This window comes from Uranotaenia lowii, chromosome 1, assembly GCF_029784155.1.
Source record: "Uranotaenia lowii strain MFRU-FL chromosome 1, ASM2978415v1, whole genome shotgun sequence".
NCBI lineage: Eukaryota > Metazoa > Arthropoda > Insecta > Diptera > Culicidae > Uranotaenia > Uranotaenia lowii.
The window spans coordinates 141,836,715-141,859,109 of record NC_073691.1 but is presented as its reverse complement, the minus strand read 5'-3'; the positions used below and the strand labels follow the sequence as shown (position 1 = coordinate 141,859,109).

Genomic DNA, 22,395 nt, shown 5'->3' with positions numbered 1-22,395 from the left:
CAGAATTACAAAATGTATGTCTGTGAAACAGAAACAATGAACATTTTAACTGTCTATGAAACAGAAGTTGTGACTTACCATAGACTCCTGCATGAGCAGGTACTGATACTTGTTCAACATGTTCCGATAGATGACCGGATACTCCTGGACGGCTTCTTGGAAGGCGTTTTCTTCGGTTTCATTCTCCTCGCAACGTTCCTCGTACATACAGTGGTATCGAATCAATCGCTTTACCGCATCCTGTTTGCTTGCAAATGGAGTGTTCGTGTCCGGTCTGGTGCATGCATCCTGATCGACGGAAATCTGTCGTTCGAATCTAAACAGGGAAGAGAAAATATAAATATTGTTGTTTAATAGATAAAGATATATTGAGATCCGTTCGGTCAATTTAGTTGAAGTTACACTCCACACAAAATTATCTACAGCGGTATGAAAATTTCAGGTGCAATGGCTATGCACCTACTTATAACTTTTGTTAACTCAAACTGATTGACCGTTGACCAAAGAATCCTTTGTCGGATTGATCGATGTTAATGCACACAATAATTCATAAATAAAATATCAATATCACACTCACAAACTTGATCGTGGTACAACGACCGGTTTCGTACTGCCGGGGATGGTGGTCGTGACCACGGTAGGCGTCGTTACGGTGGGAGCTGCGGTCGTTGTCACTGTGGCTGCCGGTGCCGCACTACTTATAGCAGAGCTGCTACTGCTGGTGATCGTGTTGATTAAGTTGCTAGTAACACCGGAACCTGTAGAAACTGCAATCGATAAACTTCCTGGAACCACTGTTGGAATGTTGCTTGTATTGGCGGTGCTGTTAATGACCGGTGTTACCGTGGCAGCCGCAGGAATAATAGCCGGTGTCAGTGTCACAGGCACTTTCGACGGAACGTTTGTCGTAACGAGGGCGGGCGTTGGAGTAGTCGAAGCGCTGCTACTTCCCATAGTGACCAAAGGAGGCGGAACAATGTTCAATGACTGTTGTTGTTGCTGTTGCGGAGACTGCAACTGGATGTGCATTGGAGGATTCGCTTGGACAACTATACCGCCCGTTGATGCAGGGATGACAGACGTTTTGGTCCCTATGGGTAGATTCCCGACGATGTTTTGCGGGAGACTGTTGGTTAAAATAGCCTGAGACCCGCTCACGATGACAATAGATTGGCCAGGGTGAGGAAAACTTTTGCTATGGTGATGATGTGCTGTTCCAATAGGCATTGAGGTTGGCACCAGTGGCGGGGGCACTGGAGTGTTGGAAGAATGTTGTGAAGTTTGCGAAAGCTCGACTTTTGTCACACTAAGAGATTGGAGATGAGGAGCTTGAGGTTGAGTGGGAACCAACGAGGGCATCGGCATGCAGTTAGGTGCACTTGTCAGGGTAATATTTTTGTTGTTGAGAACTATCTGATGATGCTGATGGGCTTGTTGAGTCGACTGAGAAATTACTTTGGTAGTTTGATGCTTTGTCAACGCCGGTGATTGTTGCGTAATGGTGACACTTGTCTGAGGCGGAAGTGCCGAGCTAATCGGAATGATCGATGTTGCCGATGTACCGGTTAGCTTTGTTGTCGGTTTGGTTTGCTGCATATGTCCGCTGTTGGTAATTGTTATGGACATGGCTGAATTGCTACTAGTTACAATCGAACTGACATAGTTCGAAGCGGAAGATGTAGGAAGCATTATATCCTGTTTAGCCACTTGTGGGGAGTTGATTTGTATAGGCGAAGGAATAGTTTGTAAATTAGCACCGCCTTGGAAGATAGCAGCATTCGCCGTCGTCGGGGTAACAGTGATTGGTGAAACAATTGCCTGTTGGGGTGGTTTTTGTTCTGTGCTGCTGATCACGGCACCTCCCGGGGCAGTTGATATCGGTGCTGGTGGTGGAGGTGGAGCATTGGCAGCTGCAACCGCTAACGCATGACTTGACGGAATCGTAGGGATGATTTTCCCTGTGGCCAAAATTTTTTGCTGTTCAATGAAGAGTCGTTGAAGTGCTTGTGTAATATCTGGATCCGTCATAGCTTGAATGTTTGTCAAAATAGGCAGTGGTTTGTTGAAAACAGGATTAGTCGGATCGAAATCAGCCGGAATGGTTAACGTCGCTAGCAAATTTTTGTTTTGTAGTTTCGCCGATAAAACTTGGATCTGCTGTTGGACGTTCTTCAGTAATTGTTGATTTTGGGGCGTCAATTGTATCGTTTGAACCCTTGGAACAACGCTTGGCGTTCCGATATTAGTCGTTGTTGAGCCAGTCGTCGTTGGAGTTCCTCCGCCAGAATTTACACTCACTAAAGGTGGTATTGCAGGCTGTGGTTGAATCTTGCCTTTCTTATTACCGACATTACTTATACTATTATTATTATTACTGCTACCACTTAGAACGTTATTCGATTGAACACACACATTTACACTACTTATACTGCTGTTGCTGCTAAGACTACTGCTGCTTAAAATGGATGATCCGTTGGTCGCATTATTGACGTTATTCACAATTAAATTATTGCACTGGTTTCCAAATCCCGGTTTGTTACCGATCATGGTGGTTTTACTGTTGATGCCAACATGTTGCTGAATTTGCGGTTGAACCTGTGCGATCGGAGGTGCAGCCGGTGAATTCGTTACAAAGTTGTTGGGGTTAACCGTACCGACGATTTTAGTGCCAATCTTGGTACCATCTTCAGCTAGTATTGGCTGCGCATGCTGTCCTGGTTGCAGAATCACATTCGGAGGAAGACCACTGCTAACCGGATTGACTTTGACAAGGCTGGTCTTGCCGACCATCGATTGTTGTTTGTCGGATTTTTTGGGACGACTTCTTTTAGGTTTTTCGGGCTTTACGTTGTTCTGAACAGGAGCCACTGGCGTAACTATGGTTTTATTGGGCATCGTAACAGGCATTGTAACTGGAGTCTGTTTGAAGCTTTGGTTATTCTGTATTACCATATGTTGTTGTTGTGGCTGTGGTTGCATTTGCTGTTGTTGCTGACTTGTGATCACAGGCTGTGGTTGAACCAGGTGGTGTTGTTGTGGGACGGACATGGTCGTTTGAGGTGGCGGTGGCTGTTTTGGTGGTTCACTAGCTTGCGTAACTTGACCAATATTGTTGAAATGGATTTGTCCTTGGAGCAAACATTGCGCCAGCTGTTGTGCATTGATTCCGGTAGGTACAATTAGAAGTCGCTCCATTGGACCCAGGGCAGCCGTCGTTTGACCTGGGCTCATTTGTGTGATTTGGTTCGTAAGAGTGTTTAAGGAAAAGAGCTGTTGGTTGGGTCCCACTTTTGGAAGCTCCACAAACTTCGGGGCATTCGAGTTTATTACAACGGTGTGTTGTGAGGATGGCTGTGCATGCGGCTGTGGTTGCGTCTGAGCAGCTGGAGCAACCTGCTGTGACATCACCGATGGAGATGGTTCCACAGGAGTTGACTCATGCTTACGAACCTCTTTTAGACTCTGAGTGATACCAACCGGTTGTGGAGCAATGTGCTGCTGCTGATGATGTTGTTGTTGTTGGTTGACCAAGTGTGGTGTCTGGTGTATTATTTGGCTTGTACTCGTTGCTGTTGGTTGTGAGTGTACCATGAGATGCCCTGGCGTGTTAATGACAGATTGTGCCTGTGAACTGGTCACAATTATATTTTTCGATTGTATTTGTCCACTCACAGCTGCCACGTTTTTCGGTTGAGGTGATTGAACTATTGGTTGCGGCTGGCTTATTACCGGTTGGGCAACATTCGTTAAGGGCTTTGACGAAGGTTCATTTACTAGACTTACGTTACCTAAAGCACCAGATAGAATTGCTTGCAAGATCATTTGTGACTGGTTGTCTTGGGGACTGTTGACATCATGCTTTAAAATGAGTTGACCATTTTCCACAAGAGACAGGCTCAGGGCGCCGCTTAACTGCTGCAGTATGTTTTGTGTCGAATGAGACTGTTGCGGAGGTAGCGCCGCTTGTTGTTGAACAACAGGTTGCGTAATGGGCTGTGGAGGCGGCTGTAATTGGACGTTTGGATGCGAAACGTTGATCATTGCCGTCGATTGTAGATGTGGCGTTCCTGCGAAATTCTGCTGTTGTAGAACTGGAATTTTATTATCTATGATCGGGGTTATTTGAATCTGATTGTTGATTGTATTTTTGGTTGTCTTGTTGTTATTCATATTTGTACCATCAATCTGCGATATTTGAATGTTACCGATTTGAGTTGGTACTGGAGTTGCGTTTATATTTTCCAGCGACTTATCCAGCAGCTTTTTACCATTTTTCTTGCTGTTACCTGATTTTTTCTTAGTCGGAGTCACCACCATTGGTTTACTAGGCGAAATCACCATAGAACTTGTCACAGGAGATGTCAAAGTGGGCGTGACTATTGGAGCTGCATTGATGCTGGTCGTAGTGATAGTTGCAGCCGAAAACTGATGTCCTCCCATTATGCTCGAAACGGCAGCTGATACCATGGGTGGAAGCGGAGTTGAGGAAGCAGCGGCCTGCATCAGTTGATTTTGGATTTCGTTAATTTGACTTTGGAGGGTTGGCGTTACTTGTGTGTTGAGAACGTTGTTCATAAGGCTGTTAACACACAGGGTGTTTTGAGGTGTGCTAACCGAAGCCATAGTCGATATCACGGCTGAAGAGGCGATGGTTTGCGTTGGTGCCACTGTTGCTATACTGACCATTTTCGTAGTGTCTTCACTGCTGGTTGGCTGGTTGGCAATCCGAGGTATTGAGATCGTGAAAGGTTGGGCCGAGTTAGGGTCACTCGAAGGATCAATGGTAATCATGAACGGTGGAGGCTCTTGTGATGTCTGCTGCTGCTGTTGAGGCAACGACTGACATTGTGAATTGTGCAGTACATTAGTAGGTTTAGTCGATTGTAAGTCGCCGCTAGCGACAGTGGTTTTAACCTGCACAGTATCTTGAGTATCCAGTCCAGTTGTTGGGATTGAAATAGTGTACGGGAAATCTACATTCGATCCAGAAGCATTGGCCGGTATGGTAATCATTATGTCGGTCGTTGCAGGGGCAGATGATGGTGGTGCAGGTGGCGGAGACATTATTTGTTCTTTTGAAACCGGTGGCTCGTTCGATATCACATGATGTTGGAATTCGTGTGATTGTTGATCAGATGTTTGCACCAAAGGCGGCGGTTGCGTGGCAGGAGGAGGTTCATCAGTATCCATAAAGTCGTCATCTTCTATACCGATTCCTGAAATTTTCATAAGATTCGCCAGATCTAGTTTTCCAGTCGAGGTATGAGTATTTGTGAAGTTTGGGGATGTTGGTGGAGATGACATAGGCTCTGGATGGGACACCACACTTGGTGTCGAAGAAGTCACAGTTGTGTTCACTATTTGAGCATGACTATTCACTGGGATGCTAGGCGTCACCATAATCGGTGCCGCCGTTGCTATGGGTGGTTGAGTTGTTTTCTTCTTTTTGCTTTTTCGCTCTTTCTTAGGCTTTTCAGGTTCAAACTTTGGCAAATGCTGTTGCTGGTGCTGCTGATCAATGGTCACTGATTGTTGTAGGTGACTACTATGGTTGAAAAATTGTTGATGCGATAAGTGATGATGTTGTCCTTTGGCATCGGTCACTATCACTTGTTGCCCCCCGGTTGTTGTGATAATTGGCGTTTGTTGGCGATTTCCATCAGCCGTCGTCATAGTAGAAATTATTTGAGCAGTTTGCAGTTGCTGTCCTTCCATGCCAGTGTTGGTTATTATCTGTCCTTGGGAGCTTTGATGTTGAGCGGGAGCCGTGACGGTAATCGTTCCTCCAGGTTGCGCTGTTGTAAATTGGATATTTTGAGCACTGACAACGATCTCACTGGGTGTGGACGATTGTGTTGCCGGCGCGGCAGCAGGAGGGGGCGATGTAAATGTGGCTCCACTAGCAGCGGCCAACTGTGCAAAGTTAGCGTTGCCGATTTGATTCAAATTGAGATTTTGATTCTGTATACTGAATCCTCCCGTAACGCCTTGCTGAAATTGAGCAGGTAACGAAGTAAGCAGTTGGCCGTTCAATCCATTTGGCACCTGGATTTGGGTGAGATTTCCATTTAGTTGCAAATTTTGGATTTGTGCTACGCCTTGACTTAGCAAATGTTGATTGATGGCAGCTGCTAGTTGCTGTTGCGGTTGCCTTTGGCCTTGTAAACCCTGAATTTGCGTAAGTGGCACCCCTTGGTTGGTTTTTAAAGCCGGGATGTTTTGTTGCACCAAGTTACCTTGGGATGACACGATAAAAGTTGGTGCAGCTGCCAACTGCATGGCCCCATTAGTGTTCAATATCCGAAGAACTTGCTGTGGTTGAGTTTGTTGCAACTGTGGCCGAGTGTTGTGTATCACCAGACTAGGCGCCGCTATTTGAGGTGTTGGAGGCCTTAGTATTAGCTGTACACCTTGTGGAGTGTTTTGCTGCACTATCACTGGCATTTGGTTAAGTAGAAGGGGTTGCGTGTTCAGGTTGCCTGTAGGCAGAATGATTGAACCCGTATTTGGTGGTGTGGTTGTTGGGTTTGACGTCGCAGTCGGTGTTGTTTGTGGAGTAGCAACAAGCTGCGGTTGCGGTGGCGTTGTATGCGCCTGTTGAGATCCTTGCGGAGTTGTCTGTGTCACAAACTGCCCTCCGGCTGTAGCTTGAGTTGCCTGCATGTGAGTCGGATTGACAACTGATGTCTTTGGCTGGCCCATTATGTTTTTACTTAAAGAATTACTTAGCGAAACTGGTGTAAAGGTAGATTGAAACTGCTGCTGTGGGCTTTGCTGGGCAGATCCCGGCGACGGCGATACCGATGGCGTAATCGGTTTTGGCAATATCTGCTGAGGTCCTTTGGAATTCTTGTAGGTGTGGCCACCGATGACAACTGTTCCTCCAGCGATAGACATCGCTGTCCCAACGGGCGAGGAGGATGAGCTCGAAGATGGCGACGATGTGATGATTTGTTGGATAAATTGTTGAGCCTGAGATTGTGAGCTGGAAACAGAATACGCTGCGGGTGGCGAGCTGAAATGTTGGTGCTGAGGTGATTGCGATATGATTGTTTGTCGATTCTGCAGTTGCTGTGCATGTCCCTGGATAGTTTGGTGCTGGGCAGACTGTTGCTGTTGCTGAATAGTTGCCGGCTGCTGGGTGATAAACTGGGATCCTTGAAATATTTGCACTATTTGACCACCGGCACCGACAACGGGAAACTGATGATAAGGGAAAGAAGAAGAAAATATTAGTGTGGTTTCATACGCAGTATACATATTTAAGAGCTTGGCGAAGACAAACATTATAACCGATGTTTTAAAAATTAAATAAATAACATAGAACTGTGTTTCTAAGATGAACCAGTATTTTTAGGAGTTAGATCTACTATCACGAAACTTACCTGCTGCATCATGGGTTGTGGTGTTGGGGGCCTCAGTTGAGCGGAACTGGTGGCAGAGACTCCTGTACCAGGTGGTCCCGATACGGACCCGGTGGAAGGTCCTGGCCCTGCACCTCCCTGTACGATAATGCTTCCACCCAAACCGCCGTGGCTACCACTCGTGACCAAAATGGATCCGTTGGGACTAGCAATGGGACTGGGGCTAGCAATGGGACTTCCCACGAAGGACACCGCTTGGGTTTGTTGCGATTGCTGATGATGTTGTTGTTGTTGCTGCTGCTGATGTTGGAGATGCTGTTGCAATGCTTTTTTCGCCGCTTTCGGGCTACAAGCGGGGATACCAATAGTGGTCCCATGTCCATGACCTGCATGTGACTGGATGATGTGCTGCGACTGCTGCTGGTGCAATTGCTGCAGCTGAGGTTGATGGATCACAGTTGTTGTGGAGGACTTGCGACCCTTCTGGGGAAGAGACAAGCGTGATATTAACTTTCGTATGCCCTCAAAGCGATGAGTTTTGAACTTCTACAACTCACCTTGTTGTTCAGAGAAATGTTGTTCGAACCGACCAGTGTGGTATTGAACTCATTGCCAGGTATTGTTGTGATGCTGTAGGTCGCCGCTCCAGCCGGTGATTGCGTAGGGCTTGGTCGATACAACACCGTACCAGCGTTCGGGCTGCTATTGCTGAGTTGAACTTGTTGTTGCTGTGGCTGCTGGTTGAATGACTGCCGCCGATTTGTGATTCCGGCCTTCCGATCCTAAAACGAGCGTACGTAAGATTAGGTTACCAATTTTATGTTAGTGGGAATAACTTATTTTACCTGATCCGGTGTCGTATTGCTGATATGACCGGCATTTGTTACCAGAAGTACATCTTGTTGTTGCGATTGAAGCTGCTGATGTTGTTGAAATGGTGACTGCGAAGGCGATGGCTGCAGTCGCGGGCTTGCCGGGATCGATGGCGATGGACTCGGCGTCAGAAACGGACCCGGAGGAGACAGAATACCTAGAATGGGTGATGAAATAAGCGACATGTTAATAATTGATTGACAAATAATCATAGAGGCGTGTGCAAATAATATTTTCATTTGAAATGCATTTTCTATTTTTTTCAATTGTGCCTATTCTGCCTGCACTTACTCATGAAAGCTGGCAAACGATCATTAAATGCTGAACAGAAATTACAAACCACAAATCATTAAATAATTTTTTTGTCTTAATTTGAGACGTTTTCAGTCACTGGCCATCTGGTTCACCTCTGTTAATAAGATATCGTGCAGATAAATTTTAAACATATTTTTTAAAAGATCATCCATGAATTAGAAAGTAAAATGTGTTGTGTTATCACTACCAATAATAATTTTACTCTCCCGAAGTAGGAAACACAACAGTACTAGAATTAATTATGCTATTTCCAAACAGTTGTCCAACAGTTCATGCCACCAAAAAGGATCGACGCAAAGGACGACAAAAATTCACAGAATCGTTCTGGCAGGTATCCTACGCTATAATACACAAACCAAATGTTGGGCGTCATTCATGAAGAGCGAAATCCTTCCAGGCACAAAACAGTGTAAACATTTTGCGTCAGGAAAAGCACCGACCGAGATTTGCTGCAAGAATCGCCTACACCTATACTTACATGTTTAGGTTTGCTTTTTCGGGTTGTTTCTGATTCACTCTCGGCCTCTTACATTCTCACCCCTCAATTTGTTCCTCAGCATTCGTCCTTCTTTATATTACAACAACCGACGATGAACAGAATCGCATGGAGAAATTATCCTACCGCCTACCACGCGCCATCAAGAGCTTCGGAATACGATATAGAGAATTCCACGACATTCTGTCTGTTACTTTTCTTTGTTTATCGATTAGATCAAATCCGTGTTGCATACGGCGGTTGGTTCTCGCTCGCGTGGTTGTTGTTTTACGCTTGTTGTTGTTGTTGCTGTTGTTTTTGACATTTATCCTTTCGTGGATGTATGTGTGGGTGGATGGACCAGACTCATTCGACTCATTAGACTGGATAAAAGTATTCAAATAACTTCGTTGATTTTGGCATCACAATATATGATGCTCGAACAGCAGCCAAAACTAAAAGATGGGTAGGGGAGAGTGGGGTATCGTGGGCCATGGGGAAACGTGGGCCACTTTTAATATATCAGATGTGTGTTGAGATAAAAATCTCAAACCAACTGTCACCGTCGTAGCTTTGCGTGAGCATATATTCCTATATGTTGTTGACTGAAATACGCATCATATGCTTCTTTTATTTATCAAGCTAAAAAAAGTTAGAAAAATTTACTTACATAATTAAAAAAAACACCCGCTAATTTCATCGATACGCTTATGATCTTAGTTTTGTCATGATCTTTCACGTGGAAAAGGAATTTTTGATGAAACATCAATAAGTCACACAAACGCAACCAATTTGCAAATCATAGCTTGTGGGGAATCATGGGCCACACATCTTGAATCACCTATATTTTTATGTTTTTATACATACATATATACGTTTTACCTATCTGTAAAGTTTTCTTATGCCAAATGAAGAGCTATGAAAAATATTTTGTTCATCCTATATAAGAAATTTTGCCAAAACGTTTGCGAGCCAGGTTTTGGAATCTATGCGACCATACACAGCTCTCTTTTTTATTTCATCATCTGGAATTTCTTTAAAATAACGGAATGATTAAGGAAATCACACTTTTGGGTCAACTCATAAACTTTGCATGTTATTTGGCCAATTTGGATTTGGTGGCCTACGATTCCCAACCATTTTTCAAAATCCAAAAAATATAGCTTTTTTTTCAAACAGTCCGAATTTGGGGAAAATAACTTATTAAAAATTTTATAAAAATACCTTATGATACCTTGAAAATGTAGAAAACCAAACCATTTTTTATTTTCATTTTATCTTTTATAATGAAGAAGGTATGGAACAACGAAAAAAAGCGGCCCATGATTCCCCACTCTCCCATATCCTAAAAAGATGTTGATCGGTCTTGAACATGCTGGCGTTATATTCGACATCCATACTTTCATTGCGACAGGATATGTTCGGTCAATCGAGAACTGACCTTATGATTATGCTTCCTGTAATACATTTTGATTGCATGGACCTTGAGCTCATAGTAGGGTCAAAAGACATCAAACTATTTTAGCAGTTAAATCTCATGCATACAAATAAAACTAGATTTCCATGAAAGTTAAAAGATTGACCTTTCTAATGCATTTTTTTTTTTTTTTATGTTTGCAACTTTTAGAGATATTGAACAATAAAAACATGCAATGTTGTAAAGAAATCATCCAAAAAGTACCATGAAACTTGAAAATAGTGACTAGACACCTTCAATGAAGTTGAAGTCGCTTCGAAAAAAAATAAATTTTTCTTTTTCGTTTTTTAAGATTCGTTTTTGAAAAAATGTCTTCAAAACATGTTGTTTCAAAAGATAGAGGTTGGATGTCTTCAACAAAGTTTTTTTTTTTAATTTTATGATCTTTTTTGAAAACGTCATGGTTATAATGATAAATAATGAACACAAAAATAGAAAAATTATGTCACTTATAGGTGAATTGATCAGGAAAAATACATTAAAATATGCACATTTAAAAATATTGAAACATTGTAGAGAAAATATTGGTATCGATTTTTGAAAAGGGCCAATACGCCAAGACCTCTGTTTTGAGAAAAACGTATTTAAAGTTTCAGAAAATATAATCAATTGTCTATTTCACTGTTTCTTATCATTTTCCCAAATAACTCCTTAAAAATAAGCACAATTTCATTCCACGATAGGTGAATACAAGTTTTTGTGATTGTTACGTGGAAAATGAATAAATTATGGCGTATTTTTTTTTTATTCCGGATTTGGCTCTGGAACCGTCAGAATAAAAAAGCAAGTTTCTGGTTTCGAGTTATTCCATACGTAGGTGTGCGTGAGAACGAGCGCAATGTTTACATGCAGCTGTCATTTTGTTCTCCCTTCTGGATTTCTTCATTCGGTTCTTCACATCCGGATTGCCGTTTTTCGTGTCCGGATTGCACTGGACTGCAGATAGTACGATTTTGCTTGGCTGAGAGGTTCAAAATCGCGGCAATAATCATTTGCCCGTTCATTATTTCAACTGTTTTGTTTTCAGCCAAAAACAGCTGTTTAATGTTTTGACAACAACGTTGAGAGTATTGGTTAACTTCTCGCAAAACTGACTTTTTTCTCAGGGCGACTCCGTCCCTTTTTCGAGCGAACCTAGGTTGCCTCTCGAGCAATAAATGAGCACGATGACAGCAGTTAGAGCGAACCTAGGTTGCCTCTAGTTTGCCTCCAGGTGAAAAAAAATACGGTATTAGTTTTTTGGCCCTTTTGTTTTCTTATTTCGGTATCGAATTTTGAATACGGCGAATGCGCCAAGACCTTTGTTTTGAGAAAAACGCATTCCAAGTTTCAGAAAATAAAATAAATTTCCTATTTAGCTGCGTACAATCATTTCCCTAAATAAGACGCCAAAACGCTTTCAATTGATTTAATTTCATCAAAAAATTAATAAATATAACTGTGGGCCCTTTTACCACAGACCGGTGCTCTCATTTTGTTCATTCGCCAAATTGGAGCGCTTTTTTGAATTGCAGAATGACTGTTCGCCTTTTGGATCACTCATTAAAGAAGCAATATTCAAGCAAATTTCGGCTTGAAAGCGGGTCAAAATGATCACATTAACACATTAGCACATTCAACGATCTTATAAATGCTGATTTGTGCTTCTCCTCGTCCTGGGAAAACAAATTTCAAAAACTTCAAAGCCCTTTTTCCATCTCGAAATGACTATTGGCCCTTTTGTTCGCGACGAAATTTTGAGGGGAAATGGGCGAATGAACTGTGGGATTACACACTCATAAAAAAAGCTATTCGCCTTATTTAAAAAATTAAATTTAACTTCACCAAAATAAGTAAAATTAAATAGAGATCATATTTTCGGATGTAAAATAAAGAGTTTAAGCATTTATGTGATTATCTGGATTTGTTCACAGTTGGCGCATTCGCCGTATTCAAAATTCGATACCGATTTTGTCTATTCGCCAAAATGCGAGCGTCCTTTATAAATCCAGAATGACTGTTCGCCTTTTGGATCACTTACCACAGATGCGATATTTCGACAAATTTTACCGTTGCAAAGCAGCTTAAAGTAATCTCACTGAACGTTTTTGCACATAACCATTAGACTGCCCCAAATTTGTATGAGAAATTTCAAGCTTGTGAAATGTTATGCGCTGTAGGCTAATATTGTTCCTTGGCCTAGTACAAGGTCTCATGCCAAATTTGGGCCAGATCGCATCACGGGAAAGGGTCGCTCAACGAGCCTAAAATTTGTATGGGATTTTGAGACATTTTGTTCGGGAGGAACATGGAAATCCAGTTCACTATTCGGGAATATGTTTTGGAATTGGAGTCGTGAAGCGCAGAAAAACAAAACCATTGAGAGGAAACAAAAGCAATCCTAATTTGGTGGATTTTTTTTTCATCATTTACAACCAACCCATAGTTTTCCGCCTTGTCCTTCACACGTCACAGTGCAACATCAGGAATATATGATTTCTCTCACGACAATTCGGCTACCATTAGTGAGCAATCCTTCCAATCATAGACAAAGCACAATCGGGTGTCACACGCGAACTAGACACTTCAGCCATTGTATTTCTTCATGTATTTCACATTTATTTTGCTAACACACGCCTCGGCAAAAAACGTGAATTTCGGCGAGTGCCACTTATTTGGGGTAGATTATTTTTAAACCACCGAAGAAACCAAGCACAAAAATTAACCGCTCCTTCATCGATAGATTGTCATGTTTTTTGGGGAAACAACTGAAGTACAGAGACAACAATCACTTTCGACTTGATACATCCCGAAACGCACAGCAAAAACGTCAATGTAGCGGAACAAAATATGCTTGTCGTCATTCACTGTATTCAGTATTTTTCTTTTATCTCCGGGACTTCTCATTCCGAGCGAATCCTTATTTGAGTCGTGAACTGGCGCACGTGAATAGTGAATGGCTGAGAACCCCAACAAAACAGTCCTGCCGCTCACGGTTCTGGAGGCTTGAAGTGCTTCCGACTTGGTTCATAACAAGAAGGATCGAAAGGAAAACCTACACCAGCAATGGCATCATCAGAGTGTTGTGTAGCAAAACAAAGCTTCCTGACTGTGGTAGCGAAAAGAAAAATTCGGGAAAATCCACCAAAGGGGGCAACTAATAAATTTATTTCATTGAACTTTGAAGATTGGTGAAATTTTAAGGAGTGAATCGATCGTTGAAAGGGAAAATTGAGAAAATTTGAAACGTGTCATTAGACGGCCCATCCAATTATTTTTAACGAAATCTATATATTGTCAATAGGCATACGATTGTACCTTGTCATAAAAAGTGCTGGCTCAGCAAAGTGGCGTATTAAGCATCTGTAAAATATTATGACCCGTGTCAGTACGGTAAGTCTCACTAAAGATGACAAATTTTTCAATGCTTAACTCATAAAAAATACGCGTCCTTGTGAGGGGTCCATTCCATTACCATTGGGTTGGGACAGGAGCTGACCATCAAACTTTCTTTAAAATTGTTCGATAAACGTGTCAGTCTTGTGAATGAGATATGTTCATAACTTTATCACATGCATAACACTAGTCGAGGCACTCCGACTAGCTTCAATCCACAATTCCTTGCACATCAGTTCAAGGTTAGTTATGATGTCCTTTCCAATCCCCCCAACCCCCGAAACAGAGTTAAGCCATTTCTATATAAATAAAAAAAAAAAATGAATCAGAAAACACATCTCACCTTCTTGATAATGATGGATTGGTTATACCACTATTATGAACATACAAATTATTATTAAACTTGCGGGATACTTTAAGAACCAACATTTTGGTTAAATCAAACAGTTGATGCTTGAGCCCATTCAATTTCTCATTCGTAATTTTTAAAGATTTGTTTATATGACTTATATTATGAACTTCTTCTGTTCTTATCTAAGCAATTTTGGAAAAACAGGAATCTTTTTTCATATCTCGGGGGCATAAGGGGCATAACGAGAACCCCCACTGAGGCAGTATCGGGGCACGATGAGCATTTTCTGCCGTAGCATCTAGCAGCATCGATGCATTTTGCACTAAACGGTGAGTCGTAGATCCATCAATCAAGCAATAACAAAATAATGTATGTCTGTTTGTAGAATACAAACAATTCACACACACACTCATACATTATGTTTCTGGTGCTTTGTTTGGCGGATGATGCTACTTAACCGTATAATGCAATAATCAAAATAATCTATCAAGAATGGTAAATGAAAAAAAAATCGCCTCGACTAGGAATCGAACTCGAGTCTTCTGATTACCTCTCCGACATGCGACACCTAACCAATAGGTAAAATCGTCAGATGTAAACTAGTCAAGTTGTGGCTCTATAATTCAGTTGACTTCATTGAGTTGAATTCGCTACTAGATTCTACGGCAGGAAATGCTCATTGTGCCCGATCAATGGTGTTTTATACGCCCGTGTTAACAAGTGTCAACACCACTGGGTAATGATCTTCGATACCATTCTAGCAAGTCAAAGCGGGGTTAGTTTTTCATTTAGAAAATGAGAAGAGGAAAACGTCAGATCAATAATTTCAAATCGTGTTAGCTGCGTGGTGATTTCGATTTATTTAAATTTCTAATATACAGTTTGTTACAAGTTCCGTTTATAGTTATTTGAATATTACCAACAGAAGAATCGTAAGTTATCATCTTTAATGTGAGTTGAATTATATTCAATCTTATATATCTGTTCAGGCTATAAAGAAGCCAAAACAACTCGTATACATAATTTATCGCTTTGCACGAGGTGAAGAAAACACTAAATTAGTGAGTATATTCTATTTATCAACTGCTTAACTAACAGAAATTGTAATTTTAGTTTGAGCTGCATTAAAAAAGTAAGTCGCTGCAAATAAAAGTGTATCTCTCAAAAAGATCCGAACAACAAGTTTAAGTAAATACGTCGTGTTTCCGTCACTTGAGAACCTAGTTTATACCTTTATCTCCCCTACTGGTTGATGTTCACGGAAAATTCAAACGAACATTTTATTCGATAAAAATCTAGAGAAATTTCAACGAAACATGCGTAAAAAAATCTGGATCATTCACTTATCAATTCAACTAAAGTTAAAAGAAATAAATTAATTCAATTTCTTCAATTTGGAAATTTTATATTTTTCATCCGGTTTATGTAGCGCGAACCTTTAAAAAATTCTCATAAAAACATTGTCTAGAAAATATCACAACGCGTTTTCCCAATTAAAAATGCTCGCAAATAATGAAACACAGTTCAAAGGGTTTAACATAGAAATTAAAATCGATAGAAACTTTCCAATTGAAGCGGCTTTGTTAGTGTTCATTTGATGCTTCCCGTCCCAAATCCCATCCTCCCGTCGAATTTTCATAACATCCTTCAACTGATTTCTGATCACTTCTTCACTTTATTGTAACACTGACACTTAACATTGTTTAAATAAGTTTCCAAATGAATATACAAATTTAGATTTCCTTACAAAAAAAAACTTTTGGGAAAAATTTTTCACCAGAGCACCAATTTTACCAAACTTTATTGTTCAAGCACACATCTACTCCTCCAGTTAAATTGGTTAGGCCATTCTGTTTAATAAACTGATTATTAAGGGGAATAATTTAGCATCCAACCAAAGGTTTTTCCATCATTTGATAAAGCTGAGTTGTTTAACTCAGAAAAAAAGGCTCTCTAGTGGTCTGGTGGTTTTAGCATTTGTAAGATGCTAGCCATCGTAACTTACATTCACCAATGGCAGAGAAGCCAATGCTTTTCAAATTAAATTCACATCAATTGTTTAGACTAGCCAGTGGACGATTGTCTTGGAAATTTTTTGCCAAATTGCTTCGTATATAAGCTTACTTCTTTGTAGGGGAGGGTGGGGTATCGCGGGCCACTTTTTCGTTCTTTGCTCCTTAACTTTTTAATTACATAAGATAAAATGAAAAAGATAATTGGTATAGTTTCCTACATTCCTAACGTATCTTTTTATAATAAAATTTATTTTTTTAGAAATTAATCTCCCCGAGTTTTGACTGTTAAAACAAGTTTTTTTTTGGATTTTGAAAAAACGGTGGAGAATTGTGAGCCACCAAATACAAAATGATCAAATAACATGAAAAGTTTATGAGTTCACCCAAAACTGAAATTTCCTAATTCATTTATTTATATTAAAGCAATTTCAGGTGAAAAAACATAAAAAGGGAGTTGTGTATATTCGAATTAATTCAAAAATCTGGCTCGCGTATGTTTTGGCAAAATTCTTCATATAAAATTTAAGTTCGTCTCTATCGAGTTCATTATTGATATTGATAGAATATTTTTCATTTGGCATAAGAAAAGGTCATAGATAAGAAAGGTGTATTTTAAGTTATAAATGCGTAGAAAAAAAAATGTGGCCCACGATACCCCACATTATGTGGCCCATGATCCCCGTCCTTGGACAAGCGTGGATATTTGATTGACAAGCTTTTTCTTTTAATAATTAAAATAGATGATTTTCAATAACAAATGAGCAATTCCCTCACTGAGTAAAAGATTATATTTAAATTGATCAATCAATTTTTGTAAAGGGTGATACGGTCAAAATTTGGTCAATATCAACTTGACGTATTTCTTTCAATTTTGCATTTCAAAAACCTGAACACCACTCATTTTGAAGGTGTGTGTGTGTGTGTGTAGAATGTTGTTCCTATTTTGATTTTGGAATTCACTCTTCAGTTGTCAAAATGTCGTCCAAGGAAGAAGAGCAGCGTATCAAAATTTTGCTCGCGCATCGCGAAAATCCGAGCTACTCGCAAGCAAAGCTGGCAAAATCGCTAAATCAACCGTTACAAATGTAACTAAAGTGTTTGGGGAACGTTTGTAGATAGCCAGGAAGTCTGGATCGGGGGGAAATCGAAAACCGGAAGCTGCTGAGACGACAAAGAGAGTTGCCGGTAGTTTCAAGCGAAACCCTAACCTCTCTCTCCGAAATGCCGCAAATAAGCTGGGTGTATTGTCTACAACCGTGGATCGAGCCAAAAAACGAGCCGGACTATCGACTTACAAGAAGGTAGTGACTCCAAATCGCGATGATAAACAAAATACGACGGCCAAAGCGCGATCCCGGAGGCTGTACACGACGATGCTGACGAAGTTGAACTGCGTGGTAATGGACGACGAAACCTATGTCAAAGCCGACAACAAGCAGCTTCCGGAACAAGAGTTTTATACGGCAAAAGGAAGGGGAAAGGTAGCAGATATTTTTAAGCACATGAAACTGTCAAAGTTCGCGAAGAAATATCTGGTTCGGCAAGCCATCTGTACCTGTGGCTTGAAAAGCAGCATTTTCATAGCTTCCGGGAACCAAGAAATTTACGTGAAAGAGTGTTTGAATAAATAAACGTCTGCTGCCTTTCCTGAAGAAACACGGTTGTTCCGTACTGTTTTGGTACGGTAAAAAGGCCATGGAGTGGTACGCCGCCAACAACGTGCAGGTGGTTCCCAAAGACAAGAACCCTCCCAACACGCCAGAGCTCCGCCCAATTGAGAAATACTGGGATATTGTCAAGCGGAACCTAAAGAAGACCGGAAAAAAACTGCTAAGGACGAGATCAAGGCAAACTGGCTTTCTGCGGCGAAGAAGGTGGACAAGGTGGCTGTAAAAAATCTGATGGCAGGGGTTAAGCGTAAGGCCAGGCAATTCGGATTTGGAAAAGCGGAAGCCTAACTGAATATTTTTCTTGAATTTTATACTAATTAAACTTGAAAAAGAAATTAAATTTGATTTTTTAAATACACGATTTCACCAATTTACACGCGTTTTCCCTTGACAAAATTTTGACCGTATCACTCTTTAGACGACTACGAGTTGGTATTTAGCACTCAATCCCAAAAAATCGAGGGCCCCAAATATTGATGGTTGTAAAATTCAATGATAAAGGATAGGGATGCCATCCCCATCCTGCTTTACAGCCGTAATGGAACAGCATAGTTGATTTGTTATATTTAGTCGGATTCCGGCATCTTATTGTTATGTAAAAATATCATGGAGCATAACCCTTCCAAGAAGCTTGAGCTTCGCTAAAAATTCACTTTATTGTGCTCGAAAATCGTTTCTTACACTTTTTTTTATCGTTGAAACACATTCCATCGAAGAGTTTCAGGCCGGAAAACGAAAAAACGCTCAACCAAAAATCTTCTTCCAGACACGCAAGCTTGCTAGTGTCCACGGCCAAGGCCATTTGTTCAATTTGTAAAATAACCTCTCCCGCACACACAAAATTTTGCTAGCATGGGATCGAAACATGAAATATCATCAGAAGAAGCATGTCCACGTCAAAACAAAATCAAACTTTCTCCGAATGGAGTAGAAGTATCAATACTGCGCTACCAATTCCATTCATTCATACATGTGGGTTTTGCTGTCAGCCCAGACATTAATCGATTCCAAAAGGCCAACAGGTGCGCCCGGTCATTGCTTTCATCATGTTTAATTCGTTCCCTTTCTTGCAAACTTTTTTTCGAGACAGGGAAAATAGCAAAACAGCTAAATATCGATCTCTTCCTGGCTCGTGAATGTGAATCAAATTTACGCCCATCCTCCTCCCTGGAGCAGGAAAAGGGGCGATGCGCCAGAGAGACCATCAGGTTACCTTCCCGGCATATTCGCCTCCGTTCCACTGACTGGCCATTAATTGCGCATGTATGCATTTTTCGGACCCCCGGGATAACCGTGTCGTTGTCGTCCAATCAGTCAGTCAGCTAGTCATCAGTCAGGTGCGGAAATTAGGAAGTATCCGAAACCTTTTTTTGCCAATCCCTTACACCGTGGAAGCTCGCTGTGTTAGTTACCCGAGCAGACTTTGATGCCCACATATAAAGCAAATTAAGACCAAAATAAGGTGTTGACATCAAAACGATAGCATCTTTTAATGTTGATTTTTTCAGACATCAAAACTAGACATCATTGAGGTTTCAAAAAAAATCTATTTAATAGCAAATTTAAACCAACATGAGGTGCAAAATGCCAGCATCTTCTGGTGTAACATTTTCACGATAGCAAAATTAGACATCATTAACCTGATGATGGCCAAAACTTCTTCAGGCATTAAAATTTTCCGGCAATAATGCTCCAGAGGTGCATCCAATATTACAATTATTTAATAATTACATAATTACTCTGGAAAACGGGATGAAGTTAGGGTCTCAGTTTAAGCAAAATTTAACCAAGTATGAACATTTGTGCTCTCATGTTTGCTGTGTACCATTATGTCAAGCAAAATGAGAGCAAATTTGGCTCTTGGGGAGTGATAGCAAAATTTGCTATAATTTTGCTTAAAAGGGAACGTTTTGATTCAGTAGATGGGTTCTGTTTTTTGTGATTTTTTGTTTCGAAAAGACATATGGTCGGCAAATTTTTCAAGGCCGAAAACTATCAAAAACGTTAAGCTTTTTTTTGTTTTAAATAAAATTTAAGTTAACAAATAAAATTCAAAAACAGTTTTCACAAGATAAGACCCTAAAGGATTACTATAGAGTTTCCTATAGAGAGGGCTCTCCATAATTTCTTATTCACGAAACAAAAACCGTCGGATGTATATTTAGAACAACTTTTTTCCGAAGTTATTGGTAAAGAACTCGGTTTCCTATTCCTATTTATATCCATTAAAAAAATTGATAACACTGTTAAAAATATTCGAAAAAAAAACACTATTATGAAGGTGCACTCGGACGAAAAGGAAACGTAAAATTCACCAGGACGGCCCGGCAAACCAAACTGATTCTATAAATGTGTTACCCAGTAACCATAAGTTTGTACAGAAAAACCTGTGATACTTACTGAACCACCTGTACACTCAGAGAAAACCTGATATTTGAACTGAAACAAAATTGAATTTGCTTAATAAAACATCTATTGTAACAAACTCTTTTTTATTTGATGAGTTTAATGCAAAACAATAATTTTTGAAACAAAGGATTCATTCTAAACAAAAAAGAACTTTGAATCAAAGAATTAGTTTCAATTTCAAAGGTTGAAAATTCTTCGAAGTAGGTACATGACAGGGCGGTTTGGTGACTAAACAAAGGAGTTATTCCTTTTCCTAAAATTTTTTTTCGCTGCGTGTAGTTTTTTTTCACCGAAACACCTGTAATATATACCGAAACGCCGGTAACCGAAATACCTTCTTTTAAACGTTTAAACAGCTGCGAGAAGCTGGGCTTTCAGCCCAGTTAGGTGGAAAATTCAAGAGAAATTTACAGCCAAGCTCGAGAGAAGTAAGCGAATGTGAGACGTTGTAATAATTCTGAGCAATACTCATTGATTTTAAACACCCATTGAGTTATTTTTTTATGCCAAAGCTAAGCGCTCGCAGGAAGAAAAAGCCAACAAGCGCTCCATGGACAGTAACTTCATAGTAAGTCTCGTCGCTAGTCTTAATCTCGGTGTGATGCGATAAAAAGCGAGCCGAAAGTCGTTCTAATTCAGACGTAAAAGGTCCTTCCGTTTTCATTAAGTCTTGTTGTTGTTTCTAGGTATTTCGTTAGCCTTTCTGTATGCGTGAATTGATGGATTCTACTTTCGGTGAAGACGGCAGGAGCAGCGGAATGAGGACGTCTGACAAATGGATATTCGAGACGACTGCGATTTCAAATCGAAGAAACTGGGCAACCGTATGTTATCTGATTCAAAACAAATGCTTCAGGATCAGGATCACTCAGCTAGAGCCCACACAAGTATTTTATCCAATCTGAATGCATCTTGTTTTCGAAACCGTTATAAATTCTTTTATTTTCAATATAAATTTCCCATGCACAATAGTTGATTCTTAATTCTCGATTCTCATTTTTTAAATTTTTATTCTCGAATCTCGCACTTAAAAACAATATTAAAAAATATAATGAGATTGTCTTACATTGTGGCAAAAGAAAATAACATTGAATCAAATGAAATTTTTTTGAATCAAAGCATATTTTGAACAAAAATTTTTCTAAAGTTAAATTGACTGAAACAAAGGAAACGCATTTGAAACAAAAAACAATTTATTTATTCCAAAATCAAAGGAAATTTCCTTTATTTTTACGATACTTTTCTTTGAATTAAAAAATCTTTTCGCTGCGTGATAGCAAAGAAAAAAAACATTTCCTTGTTTCAAACCACCGATAAATAACCACGTTTAGCGAGATTCCTAAATATACTACCCAGTTGCTTGCATATGTATTAGTAGGCCAACCAAAAAAATAGTTATAGAAATTCCCTAGAAATGTATGGAAAATTTTCATTAAGAATAAAATTCCAAAGAAAAACTGTCTTGTTGTCAGCATATTGAAAGCTTTTGAACATAAATTTTACTGATTTTGACACATAAGTTATTTCAAAGAATGCGACTGATTACTTATTTGAACAATATGATTTCTCAATTTTCCATTAATTCTAGAGTTCGTTTTGATTAGGTCGTATGAACCACTTAACGAGTTTCGAGAAAATTGCTGTGTTAGTTTGAAACCACCTTTTAATTTCTCATTTTACAAATATCGGTCGGAATTGTTCGGAAGTTTTTAATTCAATTCGAAAATAGACGACTTAAATCCGTTGCTGTATTCAAAACGGGTATTATCGGGCATCTAAATATTTTGTATTTTCCATTAATTTTCACTACTTTCCTAAGCATTTTCTATGACGACCTATGAACCAACTAGTTAAACTGTTTATTTTGCGACCTTTGGCTGCACGGAAATCCAGCGCATCGCAAAATGTCGTTAATACCAAATTGCACTCGAAAATGAGAAAGTCATCATACGCCTTAATTTCAAATCATGTTTACAAAGCAATTATTTAACTAAATGAAACCAAAGTTTTACCAAACATAGAGTAACATGTTTATCAATCGTTTGCATTCAATAATTCAATTTTGTTTAC

General features: G+C 40.0%; 1 protein-coding gene across 4 annotated transcripts in view; it reads right to left on the bottom strand.

Moving 5' to 3' along the window:
• Positions 1-22,395, bottom strand: part of LOC129740341 (mucin-17) — a 90,234-nt gene that overhangs the window by 6,106 nt on the left and 61,733 nt on the right. For 2 of the 4 annotated variants that reach the window (XM_055731990.1, XM_055731994.1), the window contains exons 3-7: positions 8,210-8,394; positions 7,922-8,146; positions 7,386-7,847; positions 578-7,203; positions 79-316 (exon numbers count right to left, since the gene is read on the bottom strand). In XM_055731990.1, coding sequence (XP_055587965.1) covers positions 79-316; positions 578-7,203; positions 7,386-7,847; positions 7,922-8,146; positions 8,210-8,394 — 7,736 coding nt within the window. Of the gene's footprint in view, positions 1-78; positions 317-577; positions 7,204-7,385; positions 7,848-7,921; positions 8,147-8,209; positions 8,395-12,923; positions 13,306-22,395 lie in introns of those variants that run through there. The other 2 variants (XM_055731993.1, XM_055731992.1) reach the window with 2 other exon arrangements.